At 38.9% G+C, this 21,502-nt stretch overlaps 1 protein-coding gene across 1 annotated transcript in view; it reads left to right on the forward strand.

The window, feature by feature from the left end:
- Positions 1-4,304: 4,304 nt before the first annotated feature.
- homer3b (homer scaffold protein 3b) overlaps positions 4,305-21,502 on the forward strand; it is a 56,649-nt gene continuing 39,451 nt past the window's right edge. The window contains exons 1-3 of the mRNA XM_075485685.1: positions 4,305-4,492; positions 4,595-4,723; positions 7,424-7,469. Of these exons, the coding sequence (XP_075341800.1) occupies positions 7,447-7,469 (23 nt within the window). The 5' untranslated portion in view covers positions 4,305-4,492; positions 4,595-4,723; positions 7,424-7,446. The remainder of the gene's footprint in view (positions 4,493-4,594; positions 4,724-7,423; positions 7,470-21,502) is intronic.

Genomic DNA, 21,502 nt, shown 5'->3' on the forward strand with positions numbered 1-21,502 from the left:
TTCACTGAACAAAATAAACTGTTAGATATCTGATACCTTGCTTTGAAAATATCGAATGAGTTTTCTGTTGATCCAAAGATTCCATAGAAGTACAGACATCATGTTCATTTTCTTTTTATTTGCCAACCTTAAAAATGACCTTTCAGACTTTGATAGAGATCGTCTTGTTGTAAAGTTTCGCCAGGCTGAGCAGAATGATGAAGTGTCACAGAGTTTTAGATCAATAAAAACCTTTTATTTTCTCCTTGTGGCAGATAAATCAAATTGTGTTTGGTTGTTTATTTCATGGTCTGTTTCACCGTGTAATTAATGACCATCAAGGTGCTCAAGAAAATCAGACATCACATACAACATTTTTATCTTTTTTTCATAATTCTTGTCTTGTAAAACATTTACACCACAGAAAATGTTAGCGACCTTTTATTTGTCCTTTTAGATTCAGAAGATGATTGAAGTGTGTTTTTGTGGATTTGAATCCCTCTGTTCATCCCCAGCTGCTCTGTGTGGATTTAAAGCTCACATTTTAACTGGCTCTCTGTGCCTTCTTGTTGCTTGCACTGACTCATACTGAGTCTTAAACCAGACAGAGATGCGACGAAAAGGGCCTGCAGGTGTGTGCAGAAGCTTTCCCCAGTTTCTGTTTAATTTGCAAGAATAAAGTGGAATGCAGTCTGTGAGACTGGCTGACCGGCCAAAAAATTGCAGCAGTCAGAAACACATTTCCTGAATTTTTTTTTGCGTTCATTCAAAAATTTTGAATTTGATGTTTTCAACATAAACATGCTGAAGAATAGGGAATATATATTATACTTCCTTTTGAAAATACTCAAATGTTATGATAAGATAGGAATACCCCTGAGATGTGAAATAAACATCAATAACTTGAGTAATTAAAAGGAAACACAGTGATATTATGATGAATAAACAACAGTGAATGATCTATTTGCCATGTTTTCAAATGAAAAATAACCCAAAGTTTGTTTTTCCCCTGTGTTAAAATCATCGAACCTCCATATTTCCTATTGATTCAATGCTGTGTTTTCATCACAGCTTTATTGAAGCTGGATAATTATCGTAGGTAATTGACAACAATGAGGAGCATCCTGCTTGGTGTCTGTGCAGCAGAAAGTTTATTTTCTAGATCTGCCGACAGTTTTGAATCCCAACATCCACACAGGAAGAGAAACCTGTATGAAAAGCTAAGCTGACTTCTCAGAGCAAGTTGCAGTCCATTCCTGTAACTCACAAATTCATCAAACAACCTGTGTTCGTCACCCTTTTCAACAAACATTCATCTGATCATTTTAATCCTCTGCAAATGCACTGCCATGGCCCAGGGCTGTCAGATGAAAGTTGGTCTCATCTTCTCCTGTTACCCGTCTGTCGCACAATAAAGTCTCTCAGGCAAAGGCCACTGACGGTAACATCAGTGTTGGGCAGCTAGAGTGATTTTGTAATGTTAGACCTTAGAGTCAAAATTAGAAATTGCAGTTGACAGCACTTACTGTAGATTCTGTTTATGTGTATGACATCCGACTGCTGAGAGACTTGCTGCCATGAGGTGAAAGTAGGAGAAACCATATAAAGTACAACACAGAGGCTGTGTGAAGCATGTCATGAGCATAGTTGTTTCTGTCCAGCTGCTTTACAGACATATCAGTTGGATGTGAAAACTTTCCAAAAACATGTGAACTTTTCTATCATATTTTTACAACAAATCCCCAAAACTGGGCAAAGTTACTGCAAATGATTTGCTCAGAGAGTTTTTTGAGGTTTTACAATTTGATACTGACTAACATATAGCTGAATTTGGAAGTATTTAGGCACCGACAGTGTTTGTTATTCTAGCTGTTCGAGATTATGAGTGTCCAAATGAACAGTTTATCTCAGAGAACGAAACCAGCGAGGTGACTTCAACAACAGAAAAGACGAAGCCCGTGGAAGACAACAGGGATGGACGATGGAAGAATGATCTCATTTTAAAGACAAAACCCATTCGCAACATTCAGCTGGGTGAGGATCACTTTTTAGGTGACAGACATTTCATTTTAATATCCAAGACTGCCACAATGACAAGACTTCACAAGAGCAAGGACAGCTCATAAACCCCAGGAAAAGAATGGCCAGAGGGGACTCACAGCAGTTCTGGAAAAGCATTCTTTGTACAGATGAAATGTAGATCAACCTCTACCGAAACAACTGGGAGAAAAAAGGCTTTTGATCTGAAACATGAAACATCATCTTTGAAACTTGTGATGGCAGTATGATGGCATGGGCATGCATTGATCCCAGTGATACTGGGTCACTGGTGTTTATTGACAGTGTGACGGAAGACCGAAGCAGCCTGGTGGATTCTGCAGTGCACTGGGAAATACTGCCAGCTCAGATTCAGGGCAATGCAGCAAAGCTGATCAGGCAGTGCAGAAAGAAAAAGACCCAAAATATATTTTTAAAGCAGCCCAGGAGTTTTTGGAGGTAAAAAGTATGCTGCAGTGGTGAGATCTACACACCATAGAGCTGTAACTCCTAAACCCTTTATCAAAGTTGGATGCGAACTTGAATTCTTTTTGATAAAAAAATATTTGGATTAGTTTCTAAATATTTTTAATTGTATCTAACTGTCCCTTTTCTGTCTTGAACCCAAGTGTTGTACAAGTATAGCTGCACCCATAATGATGGTTAAACTAAAACAATTGAAAGTAAAAAAACAAAAAAGTCACATGTTGCATAAAACACACATACTTTTCACTCCATATATACAGTGAGAAGTATAGTGAAAAGATCAGTGTTTTGTTAAGTATATGAGCTAAAGTTCAAGCAACAATAGCTGCATGAAAATGGTAACTGTTTAATTTGATTCTGTGTCCAGACTTATTTCCGGTGGCAAAGCCTGTTTTTGTCACATAGGTCTTCATTTGCGTGTCCGACTGGCAAAGTGAGCCTGGAAAAGAGGCAATGAATTTGACTCTGGTGCTGCTTGAATGAGGAGAGAGGAATCTTTACCAAGAGGACCCATCTGTGTCTGCACACAAGGTTGCAGGGGGTGATTGATACCCTATATATAAAAAGGCACAGGCCTGGAAGTCCAGCGTCCAGCTGTGCGGTAAACTGCCTCAGACCGATGAAGAGGTGTCTTTTAAACAAGCACCGAGGCTGTTTGCATGTGAGTCAGAGATCCAATGTTCCCCGCTGCTTCCCTGCAGCACAGAGGAGCAGTCAGCTGCATCGCTGTAACAGGCCACTGAACAGCACGATTAGTGCTCCCATAGCACTTCCACTACATTTGAGGCTCCACTCTCTCATGTTCTGTCTGTATTCATGCAACTAAATGGTGCATTTCAAATAAGTAGTGTCTCCAAACCAAATGGGGTATAGAGAAACTCTCCATAACCACAAAGACATGTTAAACAGTTTTGTGGACAAGATTTTGAAGTTTCAATAAGAGGAACAAAAGGATTAAAAATATTTCCCAATCTCAAGTATTTTTCTTTCACCAGTTAGCAGCTCAATAAAGGACTTGCATCTCTAAAGACCAACTCAGAAACTGCCTTAACATCACATTTGACCCTTTACGTATATCATATGTCTAAAAAGGAGAGCTTGTTTTAAAAGAAGAGCTCATTTCATGTGATCAGTGAGATGAGATAATCCTGGAACTCAAGATCTGAGCCCATAAGGAGTAGGAACTGGGGGGGTATATATATGTATATATTTTATATCTGTCAGGTTTCCATTATTAAAAACTCACTGGAACCTCATGGAAGCCCCACAGAGAGACAAAACTGTTTGACAAAAATAAGACAAGTTTTTTGTTGCTGTCAACACAATTCTCTGGAGCATGAAATTTTTTCCTAAAATACACTTTTGCTGTCACTTATATCTGATTGTCGTATTCAACATTTTGTGAGATCTTAGTAAAACGTGGTAGGATTAGGATAGGATTCCAAACTACAACTTTATACAGATAATTATCAAGTTTATGGAAACACACACAGAGTGAGTGCATGTGCTGGCACGTTGTTTGCTGAAGCTTTCGCAGTAAAACAATCGTTTCTGCTCTGTCACCAGTAATTTCAAACGCTTTAAGATTGTACTACGCTGCACCACCTAAATCAGCATGGGGGGTGTTAAAGGCTGTCGCGGGCAGTTGTCACGTATTGTATTTCAGTGGGACATTTTCGAAACTTGACATCAGGAGGAGCTGATAAGTAGTTTGCATTGTGTCCATTAGATGGCGATGAAGAAGCTTCGCGTTCCCTGTGAGATTGTTGAATGGGATCCCAGCCTGATCGGGCACAGAGGCGGGAGGGGAGCACTGCACACAAGTTCTGGTGGTGGTTTGAACCAGGAGCAGTCTGCTGCCCGACTTTCGCCGACATTCCACCGTCTGCCCAGCTTGTAAAGCTGAGCCAAACGTCGATGGTGCGTAATTACGCACTGGGACGACGAGGCGGTGTACTCGTTGTGGAAACCCTCGGACAAAGGACGTCAGGTAGGCTGGAGTACAACAACTGACTTCAGCGGAGAGGAGTACTGTTGGAGGGGAAACGAGAGGAATCTGGTCTCGGAAGTGATTTGTGCTTTTCTTCCTCAGAAATGTAACGTAAGACCAGGATTTCAAAGAAGGAAAATCGCCGGCTTTGAGAGAAGGCAGAAAAGGCCACAAAGAGTTCGTGTGTGGAATTAAGTCTTAAAATCAGCATCCAGGTCCTCGGAGCATGGGGTAAGTTGGAGATAAGAAATCTTCACCACGCCTCTGCTGTCTGAAAGTGTTTTTGTTCAGATGTTTTAAAAGTGAACTTTGAGGCGTCTTAGGTTTCCTCTGAGCATGTGGGGCAGTTTGATCCGGTTGATTTTATTTTATTTTTCCCGTGTTTTATCTAGAAAGGCTTTGGAGCAATAGATAATCAGTTCGCACGTGACACGGTGCAGTTTTCTTTGTTTGTATACTAATAGGCATCCCATCTAGATAGAGGGATCCTTTATGTGTGAGACGCAGAGCCTGACCTAGTTTCCACAAAAGTCTCTTGTCCGTTTAAACCCAAATGACAGAGTTGACCGTAAGAAGGTGAAAGTCAGATGTTGAAAGATCATGACTACATCATTTTTTTAATGCTTTGGCTGACGCACTGACACACAGGCGGCTGTAATGCTTAATATGATCAAACATACAGTCCACTCACGCACCTTCCAGATTATTGAAATACTGCGATTTTCTCTTCTGCTTTCTTTCCTTTTTTTTCCTTTTAAATCAGCTTTTACTCTCACATGCACGCAGGCATCCAGAATGATGGAAACAGCCTGGACCACTTACAGCCTGATTGTTGCTCAGGGGGATCCTGCGTGGGTGTTTGCTTTGGGAAACGCACCTGGTGACATGCTGTGCTGCGTCTCGTTAACTCTTCGTTTGTTTTGTGTGTTGCATTATATATGTAAGCCTCCAGCTTGGTGGAAACACATCTGAGCCCTCCTCACATTACCACAGACCGTGCTGTCAGCTTCCCGGTTTCATGACTCTTTAATGGAGGTGCTCCTCGAATGACTGTAGAGCAGCAGTGTCCTGTAATTTTTAATGGGGTGTGCTTGACTAGGATTAAAAAAGTGCAATCCACTATTTGATTCACACCTTTATATTCGTATTCTATTTATTCAAGTCAGGTGGCATTATTGGATATTTGTTATGAAAATTCTCGAGTTGGTGTTTCTCTGCTGATTTTATAAATTTAATCAGCTGCATCCCAGACACATGATCCTGGAGAGGAAAGTGTTTTGAAAGGTGTTATTTGAAAGTCTCAGTTGAGTTGTTCAGGATGTGACACACCACTCTCAAAATATACATTTTTTTCTTGCTGTTTTCATGAAATGGCCATTAAAAGATTTTTTTTTTAAATAAACCATTTTCAGATGTGTATAAATACTGAAAGACTCCACAAAAGAGCCTCTCTGAGGTGACTGCAAACAACTCTGCAGCTTTTCTGCATCAAATTCCAAATTTGCAAATTCTGATGCGCCGAATTGAATTTCAAATGTACTTTAGTAACTAATAGTGTTTTGTAACGATGCAAGAAAAGAATGCAGGAAAAGTGTTGTATGTCAACATTGCACACAACGTGGAAGATGAGTCAAATGAAAACTGCATCCCTGCATGTTCTTAAAAAAACAAAACAACCTTTAAGTCAGAGTGAAGCAAATTCAGAGGTTTTCGTGGAAACAAGCTGGTAACTTCGTCCACAGGTGAAAGGTGACCAAAATGATTGATATCTGCAGTGTGCATTTGGGATTTTACATCTAAGCAGTTTGTTATTGGTTAAAATGAACTCTGCTCTGTTTGCTCTGCATGTTTCATTTGAGCTGATCTGAGATCTGTCAGTCAGGGTGTTGTGCAGACATGCCCTTAGTGTCTGAAAGCAGAGTGATGTTCATTTTCCTGTGAATCATTCGTGTTTGGTTGGGCGGTTAACAACACAATTTGCCTGTAAAGAAACTAACTCTAAATATAGACTGATTTCTGCATTACTCTGACTTCTAACTTGGCTGTATCCATTCAGTGGACGTCAACAGGAAAGTCGGTGCTTTGACAGTCTGAAATATCTGATCTGATGGCCTGAGTTTGATCCATTTAAACTGTCAGAGCTAAAGCCAGGTATCAGCTCTGCTTCATCCCTTTGTGAGAGCAGAGGCAGGAGAGTTCAGTCATCTGCTCCTAATGAAAGTGAGAGTCTGTTGAAATGCTTGATTTAATCGCTGAAGTGCCCTGCGCTCTCAGACAGGAACCTACATGGGACAGCCTGCAGCTCTTCTACCCACTTAACAGAAGGAGGAAACTCCTGATTTAGAGCTGCTTTCTGTCATAAACAAAGTGAGTGTTATTCACACACAGGTGCTTTCATGATGTGCACATTTAAAAATTGGTATGTTCATGGCATCCGAGTTAAAGAAGAGTACCCGGACGCATCATTACACTTGTGAAACCTGGGCAGTGTGATTAGAAAATGATTCCCACATTAAATCTCTGCATGAAAATAAAACTTTTGGTGGTTTGTTCTGACCGAGAACCATTATTACATAGAGTTATTGAGTCTGTTATATCATGAGAGTATGTAGAGGCACTACTCTAAAGTGGATCTGCGATTTCTGTATTTCACAGCAATGCTGATTGTATCCTATCTTATTTCAGGGTTTTTCAATTTTTAAGCACCTTTGACCTAAATCTGATTGATTTTCACCAAATTTATGTTGCTTAAAGTGTGTTCTGTGAAACTACAAAGCATGGAAAAGTTCCAGATTGTTACTGGGAATGAGTCCTTCCCACCAGAAAACTTGCATCAGGAGGAATAACTTCACCATAACACCTGATAAGTTCACCTGATATGCACTGTTTCACCTTGTAACCTGAATCTTCTTTCTTCTGGTTCTGCTACAGAGGAGTTGTCTGCGAGCTGTAAAATGTACCCGCTACACCGTGAGAGGTACAAACACACCATTGTGTCCATGTTGTGGCTTTGCATGTTAGGGATGGGCGATATCACAAGTTCTAATATCCTTGGAAATGATACTGAGCTTCACATCACTGTAACTGACACTTCAATCTTTCCTCTGCAAAAACTGTAAATGCAAACCATCTAGGTATTTGTTCATGATTTATTAGTAAGTGTGATGGATTTAGACACTATTTGGCCAAAAAAAACAAGGGAAGTGTAGAAGTAATATAATATTCATGCAGGGGTTGCTAAAAAATTGGAATGGGGAAGCTATTAAAGGAAATGCCAACACTGCAGCATGAAATTGAGAAAGAACCTTTGAGCATTAATGCATTTCCCCCTTTTCTGATACCCTGAACTACAACAAAAGGTATTGATAAATGAGTATTAATCCGCCCATCCCTACTTCATTAAATATGAATTTGCCTTTAAACAGAACCCCCCATCATTTCATCTGTGTGATGTTAATCCCCCTCCGACTGTCTGTGGAAACTGCATCAGACTGTTGTCATACAGTGTGGAGGCTTCATGCTTGTCATGATGTGCAGATGTTGTCAGCATGTTGTGCAGCTCCTGCTGTCATCGCCGGGTCTCCCTTTTATTGTGTGGTCCTCCTGTCACTCGCTCCACTGCAGCTCGACTGCGCCACATCCAGCCTGATTGTTAAAAACAGTTTATAAGTGCATCGTGATCTACAAGCTCTCGACTTGTTTTGCATGCCAAACCTTAGTGTTTAAAACAACTAAGGCGTGTGTAGATGAGGTGTTTCTGTGATGTGATTTGAAGATGTTCATTGTTCTGTCCTGCTGCTGATTGGCTGATTGAACACAACTCTGTTCGCTCACTGAATACAGTCGGTGCACGGCAGAAACCCACACAAGAGGATCACTGAGAAATACTGAACTCAGATCAGCCCATGAGAGTCAGTAGAGTTTAGAGCTGCAACTGTTTATCTATTAGTCAATCAACAGAGTAATAATCACCTGTTTTGGTAATCCATTATATATTTAAAGGATCTGTTAAGCAAAAATGACAAGTGTTGATGATGGATGGTGTCAGCACAACAAATGTGAATCTTTACTGCATTTTTTTTTTTTTTTTACTTGCATGATTGCAAACTGAGTATCTTTGACTGTTTGGTCAGATTAAACACGCCGTCTGAGTCCATTTCTGACCTTTTATTGATGAATTGATCCATGGAGGAAATAATCTGCAGATAATGTTTGGTAGTTTGTTGGAGCCGTACTGGATTTGTCACGCTCAAAAATATACTTTCAACCAAAATTCATAAAATATTTATTTAGACATATATAGACTGTGGACCATGTGTACCACTGTGTCACAATCTGGAAGAACAAATGTACTGCTGATCCCAGCACAAAACAAATGGGGGGGGGGGGGGGGATGGAAACATAAATTATACCATTCAATTAAATCAATCTCATAATCGGAAACATCAGTGTTATAGCAGCAATTCACATAAATCACTAAAACACATATCAAGTTTTTATATACACAAAATGCACGCTAAGTATTTTGACCTGCCTCAGTGTTACAGTTGCAGTTCAGTCTGTTGTTGAGCGGAACACAGATCTTTTCAGTTCTTATAACCAGCTGGGTCCTGTTTTGAGTTGACCTGTTTTAGGCTGTGACATTTATCTGTAGCTCTCAGAATAAATGTAAATATGTGTACTGCCCATTGTAAATTGATTTCCTTACGTTGGAAACACGCATGTAGTTGCAGTTTAGGTGCTTGTTTCAGAGCAGGTCACAGCACTCTACATAATTACCTCTTACTTGTGAGGTAATGAGGATGTTTCTGCCAGTATGAAGTCATTTACTGTTGAAATGTGTTGTAACTCCCTCTACAGCACAGACAACATCAAAACACTGCTTTTGGAGCGAATATAACCGCTTAATCTGCATCATTATATCTTAAAAAACGTGTTAAGTGTCTGTGTCCTTCCACAGGCCAAGGAGAAACCAGCTGCTCTGCGTTGAGGAGCTTTTAAATTGGTGTTTAGGAAGCAGGCACCAGTTGTATGATTAGCCAGTCATCATGGCTCGCTGTCTGTTCTTTCCATTTCAACGCGTTTGACTGCCGTGAAAGTGCATAACAATGGAGAAGTTGGCTCTTTCTCTGTGTTTCTCTCTCTGACCTTCATCCTGAATAAAGTAAACAGCCCGTCTTTGTCTCACCTTCACAATTCATGGTGGTTGCAAGTTATCAGTCTTAACTCCTGCAAGAGGAGCTGACCGTCAGACTAGTGCTGCAGTGTTCTTGTTTAATGCAACCAAAAGCTTACTATTTGGGTATTTTTTTTACCTTTGCCTTGGCCTCTTAAATCAGAGAAGAAAAGAGCTGCTTTATGAGTTTTTCTTCATTTTCTGATCAAAGAGAAAGCAAGCCTGTAGAAAAACCCTTCCAAGATTTCCTGCTTCGTGTCAGAGTAGGAAACATGGCCTGTGCTGGGTTGTGGTGAGTATTGCAGTTATAGTGACTTGTTGAGCAGCTACAGTATGAGTTGGCGTTTCCCCTCGCTGTGCTATTTTGGTATGTAGTTGTAGCGTGTCATGTTGCCTGACCGTGCCAGAAAGTGGACACGAGTCTGCTGCCTCTCAGAGGTCAGAGGAAGTAGACCTCTTAAAGGAGAAGTGTTGTCAGAGGCACACAGAAAACTGCCAGAAAAGATGAGCAAAAAGGCTTAACTGCATTGGAGAGCCTGAGGTCCTCAGACTGTCTACAGTCACAGCGTCTTAATGTACAGATGGTGAAAAATGATGCCTGGCTGACTCTGTTTTCCAATGAATTTTTTTCTGGTGGATGCAGAAAGCAGAACAAGCCTATGTTTATGGTTTAAGGGTTGAAATATGGCAGTTAACTGGGATTATTACAAAATTTCAGACAGGGTCAGACAGTCCTTAACTATTAACTGAACGTATGAGTGTTGTGTTTTGATGAGGTGAATGAAAAGCTAAAAGAAACACAAAAGAGTGACATTGGACCATCTACAGACTTCAGTGTTACATTTCCAAGTAGTAGCAATGAAAATAAATAAATAAATAAATGGATTCTTTAGTCAAAGGTATGTACACATTTTATTTCCAATACTCACATGTCTATGTTTTAAGGTCGTTTTTGGTCTTTGCAGTTCGGGCACATCCTTTAGAAGCATCCAGCTGTATTTTAGAAAAAGGTTTCCATCATCCATGTTGCCTTTTCAGGTGTTTTTTTTTTTTTTTTTTTTGACATATATACAGATGCATCTTAATTGCCGGCAGTGGCAACATATACACTGCGTACAGTAGGAGCATCCTGTCAGCCAACAATTAAGACACTCAAAGTTTTTAAATCTCTGTATCTCTCTGTAATCATTGGCTACATTTACATGGAGAGCATGAAGAGCAATATTTCTGATGTGATCCCAGTCACGACGTCACTCTGAATCCCTGCCACATAAGCAGCATGTTTTGATTACCTTAACCGAAATCATATTTAGAGTGTGTAATAATCAGGAGAAGATATTTGAAGTATTATGTAAACATGTAAACACCTTGATTACTATATTAAGTCCCACAGGAGTTATCATATCAACACAATGCTGCTTTACTGTGCTGCCCTGGTTATTTTATTTCTTTATTTATTTTTTGTCACTTGTTCTCATTGATCTGGTTGCTTGTTTCTATCTCAAGATCTGGCAACACTGACTCTGACATAGTTCATTGCAGAACACGAAGGCTGCAATAAAAAGAGTCGAGGGAGCAGCCTGAGTAGGCTGGAGCTCTGTGTTTTGAAAAATGTGGATGTAATTAATACTTCTGCTGGGCTCAAACATTGCAGTTGTGTTGAGGGAAGTAATAGAAGCATGAGATATTACTCAGACTATGCTCTGTGACATGTAAAGGGGAATATGATTGGAATGTTCTGTCTCATGTAAATGTCATATTAGAGAATTTTCTTGTTTAGATTAAGTTCAATAGTTCAAGCCATCATCAGCCATCAACAGACTGCCAATATGGTAACAACTGTAAATCCACTGGAGACACATTTGTCAAGTGTGTTAGTAAAACTGTAGCTTACATGACTTTAAATCCACGATTTATGATGTTAAAATTATCTCATTTGAGAAGCTGGGGGCAACAAATGATTGATTGGTCATATTTAAATTTATTTCCTGTCTATTCAATAAGTTAAATGCACTTGATTCGATAACTGCATATCTGACTTATAAACTATCGAGGACCAAAAATGCCATAAACAGAAATATATTAGGAAATAAGTAAGTAAATACGTGTGTTTTTTAGATTTTCCATTTATCTATCAATTTATGTTTACTTGCTTTTCATTTTTTCCCCCACATTTATTTTTACATCCACGTTTATTATATTTTTATTCATACAGTTATTTCTTTATTATTAATTTCCACGTGTATTCATTGATTTATTTCCACTTTTCCTAATGTACACATATTTAAATGATGAGCCACTTCCGCAGTCTTTTGGAATACCAAAGGGTCAATTTCTTTCTGTATTTGCAACTAACATCATTCTGTTAGTCACAGTATCTACAATACTACCAACAATAAACAGTCATCACTGACTGTGTTATTCTGAGCTAAGTCAGCAATTTGCCTGAGTTCACCAGCAAGCTCCTGACCGGAAGCCATTGTCTCTCACAAAGTAGGGCAGTGGATTTATTCAGAGCTGATTGGTTGACACCGTTTCTCGTAGATGTCCAATCATGCTTTCGACCAGTAACGCCCACCTTACTACCATCCACTTGAGGGAAGAAAAGGGTGAAGAAAATTAATGTGGAAAAGTGGGAAGATAAATATGTTTAGATTTGGAAAGATAAAGATAAATGAGTTAATACATGTGGAAATTAATAAAAAAAATAAACATGGAAATAAGAATAAACGTGGAAAAAAATGTAAGTAAAATGTTAAAACACCCTTAATTCATAATTTTTTTCAACGTTTATTTATTTTTGATTATGGTAGTTTTGGTAACAAATGGCACTTTTCAGTCGAGTTAATTTTGTCAGTAGCAGTGATCAATGAAGTTCTGAATGTTCTTTGCTGTTGTGTCACTTTGTTTTTGATTGTCAATATTGCGGTTATGTCAAAATGCATTTAGTGTAGGTATCAGCAAAAGATCAGTCCGCATTATGGATAACCAGGGAGCGTCATCCGCCATCCTTAATGTTTTGCAAATAAAAACACTGCAGTTTTGTGTCACGTTCTGCCTTCTGTGCTCAAAATCTGGGGATCTCTCCAGAGTATTTTCAGTTGTAAGAACACTCATCAAGCACATATTTTCCTGCTGTGCATATCACATAAGTGAAAGTGCAAGCATGACCAAGTCCGGGCCTGATTCTCTGGACATTCTCTTTTGCTCAGGTTAAAGGCCTTCAAAGGCCTTTTGTTTACTGCATGCTTGTTGCAGTAAAACTTTTAGCCGTAATACAAGACATATACACTTTTATACAGGGTGTTAAATTGCCCATATTTTTTTTTTACCCTTTCTTAAGCTTGCCTTCAGACCTTCTCCAAGCTCTGTGTTTTCTGCCATTTAGAGTTTGAACTACAGATTTTAAGTATAAGCAGAACAATTTGTGGCTGTGACTTCAGCAGCTTTGGTCTCTCTGCTGGCTGTTTGGAGCCCACTAAGCTTAAAGGCTTTATTACTGTCAGTTTGAGGTGTATTTTCCCAGTGAGCGGCTGGTTGTATTTGACCGCAGGGCCAGACAGGAGTGTGCAGCTTCTGTTTTAGAGATCAGAGATTCAGGCTGATGAGTGGGGTATCAAGATTAAGTGGAGAGATGAAGAGAAGTGAGAGGGATTAGAAAGTGATGACTAGGGGCGAAGCGATAGAGTGTCTGCTTGCGAGTGTGTCAAGGCAACTAGTCGGTGAATAATAAATACTTCTTTAAAGTTCTTCTCTGAAATCCACTGAGTATTTTCTTAATTCTTATTTGTAAGTTGAACTGACGAAGAGATATCATTATGAATAAATTTTAATATTCAAAGCTGGGATAGGCAGAATTGTGGAAAACGAGCAAAGTAGACTTTGAAAATCCAGCCCTCCTATGGCTGCTCTTCCCTTTCTGTCCTAACCATACACTGATGATGGACCCATCTGCTGCTGGACATGCAGCACGCACAGAGGTGCCCTAAAGTGCAGTAACACCGACAGCTGCCAGGTGCTGGCTGCAGCACATCTCTGGCTCAGATGGACACTCATTCAAAAAAATGAAAAAAGGCTTGACAATGATAATTCACATAGGAATGGGTGATTCTTCCTTTTATTTACATGTAGTATAATAGTATAACCCACTCCTCCCTTGGGAGCATAGGTATATACAGTACTTTAGCTGTAGTTAGTAGAATACTAGAATATTAAGAAAAGCTTTAACTCTGTGAGGATGTGACGTGATTTTATTAAATCTTTTTATGATTTCCTGTCAGTCCTTCGAAGACGCTGTTTGATAACTCTTTCTTCCTTTCTTTGGGATGCTCCGAAGTGTTGCAGTTCTTGCTATTGCTTTGTTTGCAGCTTTTCCTGCAGGATTTTTCACCACTGAAACAGTCTTCCCAAATGAAAAGATGTGCATTCAGACAACAACTATCCTATTGCAGGAAAGATTTTCTACCGCTCAAAAACGGAGCCAAATACTGAAGCTGCAGCTGTCAGCTGAAGGGGAAAATGTGCTGTGTCTAAGTCGGTAGTCATGGATCGTAAGCTATGCTATCGGATTCATAAGCCACTTGTTAGTAGTTTTGCAATCATGGCCCACTCGGGTTGGGTGGTGTCTACGTGTACAAAATAGAGGTGTAAAAGTACTGACATTTTGATTTCAAATTTTCCCAATTTGAATTAATTATAGATGCCATTCAGCTGTTGACAATTAGAATGCACAAAGATGGATCTCGGTGTCTTCACTCTTTTAAATAATATAGTTTATAACTGATATATATAACTGCACATATCTTTATTTTTTCTTTAAGAAACACAAGGATCAATCTGATTTCCTTAATTACTGTAGCATGCAAGTATAGCTGTTTAAGTAAAGTACTGTGCTATACTTGTGATAGAAACTTATACTGAAGCTGCTGAAACCCAGCATGCTCTATGACCGACCTTTCCTCCTCCCAAATAAGACCCCATGAGTCTTTGGTTCATACAGACCAAAATGACCTGTAACCTCTCGTGGTTGTGGGAACTACTGCATGTTAAATGGAGGTCAGAAGTTAAAAAAACATTTTTTTTTGGTTTGTAGAGTGAAACGGTTTTGATGTATTCAGACCTTCAGTTGTATTTAAGGGCTTGAACAAATTACCTTTAGTCTATAGCTGTTTTAGCTGTTTATAGAGTTTTTTTTTTTTTTCCATAGTTGGAATTTAGTTATTTGAATTTGATTGGATTGTATTAAAATGAATTGAATTATAGTTGGATACATTTGGATTGTATCTTTGAAGTACCTTGATATGACATTTGTTGTAATTGGGCGCTTTATAAATAAAATTGAATTGAGCTGTTCTGGTTAAAGGACTGATTGGAATAAGACTGCAGTTCCTTAGCCTTGAAAGCTGTTACAGATTTGGTCATTCTCATCCCATTCTCAGAGTTGGAGGACATAGCTAACAGTACCATGTTGATTATTAGGAAATGTAAGGGCATAATTCTGAGATGTTATAGTTTGGCAGAGGCTGAAAAATTGCCAATAAAAAAAAAAAAAATGGAATTTCCAAAAAAATTTGGCCTGAAAACCTTCACCGTTGCTCTGTATCTTTCACCTCTTCAACACCTTAGAATTGAGAATGCTGAATTGGTTGTATTGGTCTTTGTACAAGACATTTCACAGCTTGCTTTTATCAGAAAAAAAACCCTAGAGGCGGCAAAGTCATTTGATGTAAATATTCCTATTTACTGTAGCATGTCTGAATTAATTTCATTTCTATAATCATTAGCCAATTGGAAAAACCCCACGGTGTGAAGCATTGTTTATGTCATTAGAAAAGCATTTTAAGTCGAGTTTCTAAGGAAAATGCACAAGGGGAATGAACAGAAAGTTGAGTCGCTTTTTATTTGCACACATTTTGGTCATTAAATAAGAAACTGAGGATGCAGCGTGTGCCCTGAACGCAGCAGAAACAAATGTTAACATTCATACAACAATGGGGAGAATGGTATTATGCATCGATTCTTACCATGTTCGCTGGTTTTGGAGGTGGATCAAGATTAGTGGTGGTCTTTATTGAGTTAAGCTAAATTTTTCCATAGACATCACTGTCCGTTTAAATCTATATGAGATGCGATTTTCCCAGTGGAGGCAGTGAACCGTTATCTGGGGTGTTCGAGTTGTAATTTGAAACCGAGCAAGAATGCCGGCAGAGTCAGTGCAGCCACAGAGGTCAGAAGAAGTGTATTAAAGTCTTATTCTGTGAGGGCTCCCTGTAGAAGGCTCAGCCCTTCTACTGTCTGTTGTTCAGCTTGTCCAGATGGAGCCGTCATACAAGTCCCTCTGTTTATGGCCTTTCCTGCAAGCAGCAGCCAAATATTCCTGTAATATTTTTCTTGTTCCTCTGAGGAATTATTTAATCTGTGCAAATGTGAAGCTGAGGGAGAGCTTGCGTGCTCAGCAGAAACCTCACCAGATGACAGGCTGCAGGAGGAGAAGGCCTGTTTGTTTACCTCCGTCGAACATTTCATCTGATCTTAATTCTGTATGTACGGCCATGTCCTCGAACTTCATCTGGGTGCTTCATGGCAATGAATTTATCATGAGGGAGGAATGCAGCTGATCGCCTCAGGGCTGCATGCCTCTCGCTCTATCTGGTATAATGTCTGCGCTCTTAGGAGGTATTTTGAACAGAGTTTGTGACTTAAAGAAAACTTCAGTCATGTGCTCAGACTCAGCTATTTTACTCTCCTGTCCTTTGACAATGACAAAAAGGAAAATAAAGATTTTACTTTGGCAAGACTCTCAAAAGTTTTTTTAAGGTAAGGTGTAGTTTTTAAGCCAGCAGTTGGCATCGCATCAAAATCACTCAGATGAGACACTTCTGCAGACTTGAGCAGTAAATGAATATAGACTCTTGCAGAAGTGAAGGGGGTCCAAGAAAGGCTTAAACAGTTATTGCACCCATTCAAGTTTTAGCCACACTTGAGACTTGCTCTGTTCTGCATTCTCAGATCCCAGCAGAGCTTTCACTCTTTAGTTTTTTTTCTGTCACTCTGACCCTGAAAACAGATGAATGAAAAAGAAAAGAATGAGGAATGTAACAACTGCTCTCATTAAATGAAAAAGTCCAAGGTCCATGACTCTCTAAGTCTGATTTATCCAAAAGCTTTGCTGTTCTGTAGAAAGTCTGGTGCTACGCTATACTTTGGATTGTGGGGCTCTAAATGTTCAAGCTCTCACTAATTTGACCATCCTTTAGTTAATGTGGCACGCTTACCGTTCAGTGATCGTCATTTTGGTTTGGAGCTAAAAACTTATAATTGCCAGAAAACTTATTTCAATATCAGATGAGGATCTCTTGAGGAAATTTGATTCCAAAACCCAGAATGCACACACAGCCTTGAAGGTGATGTGCACATTTATGTGTGTAACCAACTTTGGGATTCTGCAGGGAAATAATTCAGATCAACTACCTTGAAGGTGTTAGCATCATGGTTGTGTCTTTTCTCTGCTACTTCTGATAGTTGGATGTGTGTCAAGGTGTTTCAGATTGCAGATTAGATTTCATACTAAATGTTGTGTGGAAGTGTATGCCGAAGTGACTGAATTAAAAAGTAATTTGCGGATTAATCAGTGATTAAAACGTTTTACAGTTAGTTGCAACTGTAATTCCTGTGTTTATGTTGTAGGGTCCTACAAGTTCACCCTGTGTGCTGTCGACTCAGAGTTCACATTCTGTTGTGTTGTAGACGGTTGGGTCTGATATTTGACATTTTGGGGACATTTCAGTCCTTTTACCTTAGCATGCTCACAATGCACAAAGGATGTTATTTAATAAAATTCTGGCTTGTTATTGCTCTGGTAACAGATCTCATCATCTGCTTGTTAGGATGTTGGTGCTTTATTGAATTTTAACTCTGTAGTTATCAGAAATGAAACAAGCCAGTTTTACTCCCAAGCCTGCAATTTGCGGTTTAAGATGTTTTTTTTGGGGGGGCATCAATTTTCTCGTCAACTTCCACCACATATGTCTGCACGAGGCACCTTTTATCTGCCAAATTATTCAATTTTACCATAGTTATGTTTATAAATGGGGAGATTACATATTTTTGTTATGGCATCCAATCTGTCTTGTTAAGTGGAAGTACTATCAAAAGCTGACCTGAATTTGAACATGCGCTGTGTTGCTGTCAGAGATCGGCACATTATATAAGGTTATATAAGGTGTATTTTCAAAATGGGGAACGATTCTATCCATGAAAATTGGATCATTGTTTTTTTTTCTTTTTTAGCAAGCATATTTCTAGGCTTGTTTGTTTGCACTTTAAACCCAAAGGAGAATTTTGTTAAATTTATTGACCCCAGAAGGGAAAATAACTTTGCTTTTCTTTCATTTTATTGTCAAAATAAAAACAAAAATTTGTTTAAGTAGTCCCTTGTTTTAAAAAGGAAACAAATTGATCAAGATGGAAAATCGAGTTGGGTATTTTCTTTCTAGGTCATACTGCCCAGCCCTACAGTCTAGTTGAGAATACCCTGTAAATCCCATGTTTTGTCTTGGCTTGAACACCACATGTCGTCTTGCGACATCTCCACAGGGAGGACCATCATGTCGGATTTGTTTTAATGGTAGTGTTTCCTCTCAGTTGGCAGCTTCTCAAGGGTTCTGTTGTCAGCCAAACCACGATCATACTGTAACCATTACAAAGTCATTTTAATGATTGAACCTAATAACTGAAAACATAAAGTGGGAGTTTCCAGGTTCGACCACTCATATGAGGAGAAGAGGTCGCTTTTGTAGCCGTTCTGCAGAGTTCTGTGAGAAGTATGCAGGTGCTTTGAAAAAACTGAATGATGCAATGCTTAGTGCATGTTTTTGACCCCTTAAATTACTGAAGTGTAGTCTGAACACGGTTCACTCATGCATAGAGGATGAGGGGGAGGGATGGATGGCCGTATATATATATGACCTGGAAAAGATGAACAATAATTGATGTGCATAACCTTTTTCCATATTGAGGTCTCTGGCTTGCAGCAGGAGTTGGGTCATCAGCAGACCGCTGTACGGTCACAAAGCAGCAGTTAACTACATTTATTCAGTTGCTGTATTTCACTCAAGTAAAGAAAATGATTGCACTCGTAAATTTTCTGCAGTTATAAAATGCAGATATCATGAAAAGATTATTTTTGATAGAATGCAGTAATGAATAGATAAGTATACACTAGAGTGTATAGTTACGTCTTGTTAGCGGTTAAGATCTGAATTACGTTACACTACCAGGCCATAAATAGCTTAACTGTGGATCTATATGTTGTTTATTACCATTTTGACATTTTGACCTGTTATTGGATAGCTCAAGTGGAGATGCAGACAGGAAATGAAGAATAGAGATGGCTGTTACAGTTGTATATGCCCTCACCACCACATTACTGAGCACTCTGACCTTTACATTTGAACTTTACTTCAGTTCTGACAGATTTGAAATCCATTAAATGAATTAAAGACTGAATGTGTTTTCCATTCAACGGTTTTCCAGGATGAGGACACACATCGAGGATATATATTAACTGTTGTATACTGCATTTTAGTTAGGACATTTACAATAAACAAGTATGAAAATAGCTTTGCATTGCAGAGAGCAAGTGTACTTGTTGTTGATTTAGTCTATTGAGACAAATTCCTCTCAGCAGATCATTCTCCATTGATTTAACCATTTAAAGTTGAATTTGGATACATGTTTATAGATGGATGCTTTATCCAGATAGGTGCTTTGGTATCCAGAAACAAAATTACGCCATCAGCATAAACGTTGATGTTAAAATACTGATCAAATCCAGGATCCAGGGTGTACCTTTCCTCTCGCCTAATGACAGCTGGGATAGGCTCCTGCCCCCCCGTGACCCTGAGTTTAACTCTTTCGTAGACATGATTGTCAACAAAATTCAAACAAAAATTACAATATTAACATAGAAAGTTCTTGGTAATTCCCTGATTGATATTTTCCCAACAGAAACTGTCTTTTTTTTTTTTTTCAAATCTATTTACAAGCCTCCCAACAATCCTGTTCTGTAAAACTTTTTCCTAAAAGAAAATAGTTTCTTCAGTATATTCCCACAGATTGCTGTTGCATCATTTCAAATAAACCAGCAGGTGTACCTGATCTTTCATGTGTTCTTCCTTGTAAGATTAGTTTGTATAAAAACAATATTGATATTATGATGAAATACTGTATGGCCAGACTTCGTAATTTTTGATTGACCCGTCACTTGATACGATGGGCGCTTCCATGTAAAGTCTACAGGCTACTCTAGCCTTTCATGTTTCAAGAAAGTGCATGACCCACTGCTGCTGCACATACACTGAGTTGGCTATAAATTAACTTGTTGAGCACTAATGCCTTGAATAATCAATAAGATTCTTAAAATTGTTATGTATACTTTGCATTTGTAACATTTGTGTAAGAAACAACTATTCTGGAAATCTTTTTGAGAGTTTTTGAGGTTAAAGTTTGGCACAACCCACATCAAAACTAAATTTACACATATGGGCATAGTGTAGACATGCAGTCATTGTGATGATAATAAATATTGGGAGGAAATATTGGACAAAGAGCAACACTTTTTTTTTTTTTTTTACTGTGTGTAGCTGTTTGAGTGCCGAAGCTGTGTTGAATACTCATTTTTGTTATAAAATTTGGATTGGGAGATGGAAAGGCATCAAGCTATGAACTGATCTCATTTTGTACTTAAAAGTTTGCAACTGTAATCATTTAACATGCTTTTCAGACATATAATTTTACATAGGTCCCAGTAACTCTTAAATTGGTTCTGTTGGTAAATTATTAGGGGTGCCAGTCAGAGTCTAAGCGTGACAATTTCAAAAATTTTTTTTACAACCATCTATGAATCACTACAAAAGACTTAATCCCACAAATAGAGTACCAACCCTTACAGCTAGCAGCATGTGCTCACTTCAAAATAGCAAAGCCAGCAGCAATGTAACTAAGAACACACAATAGTCAGTGAAAATCCTTCAATAGTGTATTATTTCAAGTTCAGTCTCAGTGTATTTTCAATGCAGTTACACAGTGCCAAAGGTTCTGTATAGAGTGCACTGATCAACCTCGCCCCCGAGTCAATGTCTCTTTTAGATTAGTCAGTTCTCTTTGTCAAGACATTTTGAAATTCTGCTGAAGGAATTTTTCCTTGAATTTCAGTTACAGTGGGACACTGTGTCTATATACAAGCTTTGATAGGTGTTCAGCTCTGAAACTCTGTTACCTCCTAAAATCCTGGCCACTCACTTGCAGTCGGCTCCTGGGAATAGTCATCCAGAATGAAACAAGATGGCTGAGATGGATGGAGATGAGTTTTAGATGCGAGGACGAGCTGGCAAACAACACAGTTTAAATCACACTGCCAGGGATTGGCAAACTAACAGCTACACGGACAGACTGAGCCACTTCCTGCTGTGTGCCGGCCTGTGTGTCATGCCAAGCTGCTTAAATGCCTAGCCATTCATTTAAGAAGAGGTGTGTTTCTGACGTCAGGTTGGTGTGATCCTAAAGACATCATGTCAGTCTTTTTGGACTGTTAGCTTCCAAAAGAAACCAAAATCAAGCCTTGACTCTGCACCATAACTGCAAAAAACTGCAGGCAAAAAACACAACTTGAACCTGTGTCTGAATTAGTGGAACAATCTGAACCAGATTTTGAAATATTCCGTGTGATTTGTGCTGTTCCACAGTGTTAAATAATCAGTGTTATTTTTCTTTCATCCTGAAGGTGATATAGTTTGTACTCTCTGCACGCTTGTTGTTGAGCTGCTGTCACACAG

The sequence above is a fragment of the Odontesthes bonariensis genome, chromosome 15, assembly GCF_027942865.1.
Source record: "Odontesthes bonariensis isolate fOdoBon6 chromosome 15, fOdoBon6.hap1, whole genome shotgun sequence".
NCBI classification, from domain to species: Eukaryota; Metazoa; Chordata; class Actinopteri; order Atheriniformes; family Atherinopsidae; genus Odontesthes; species Odontesthes bonariensis.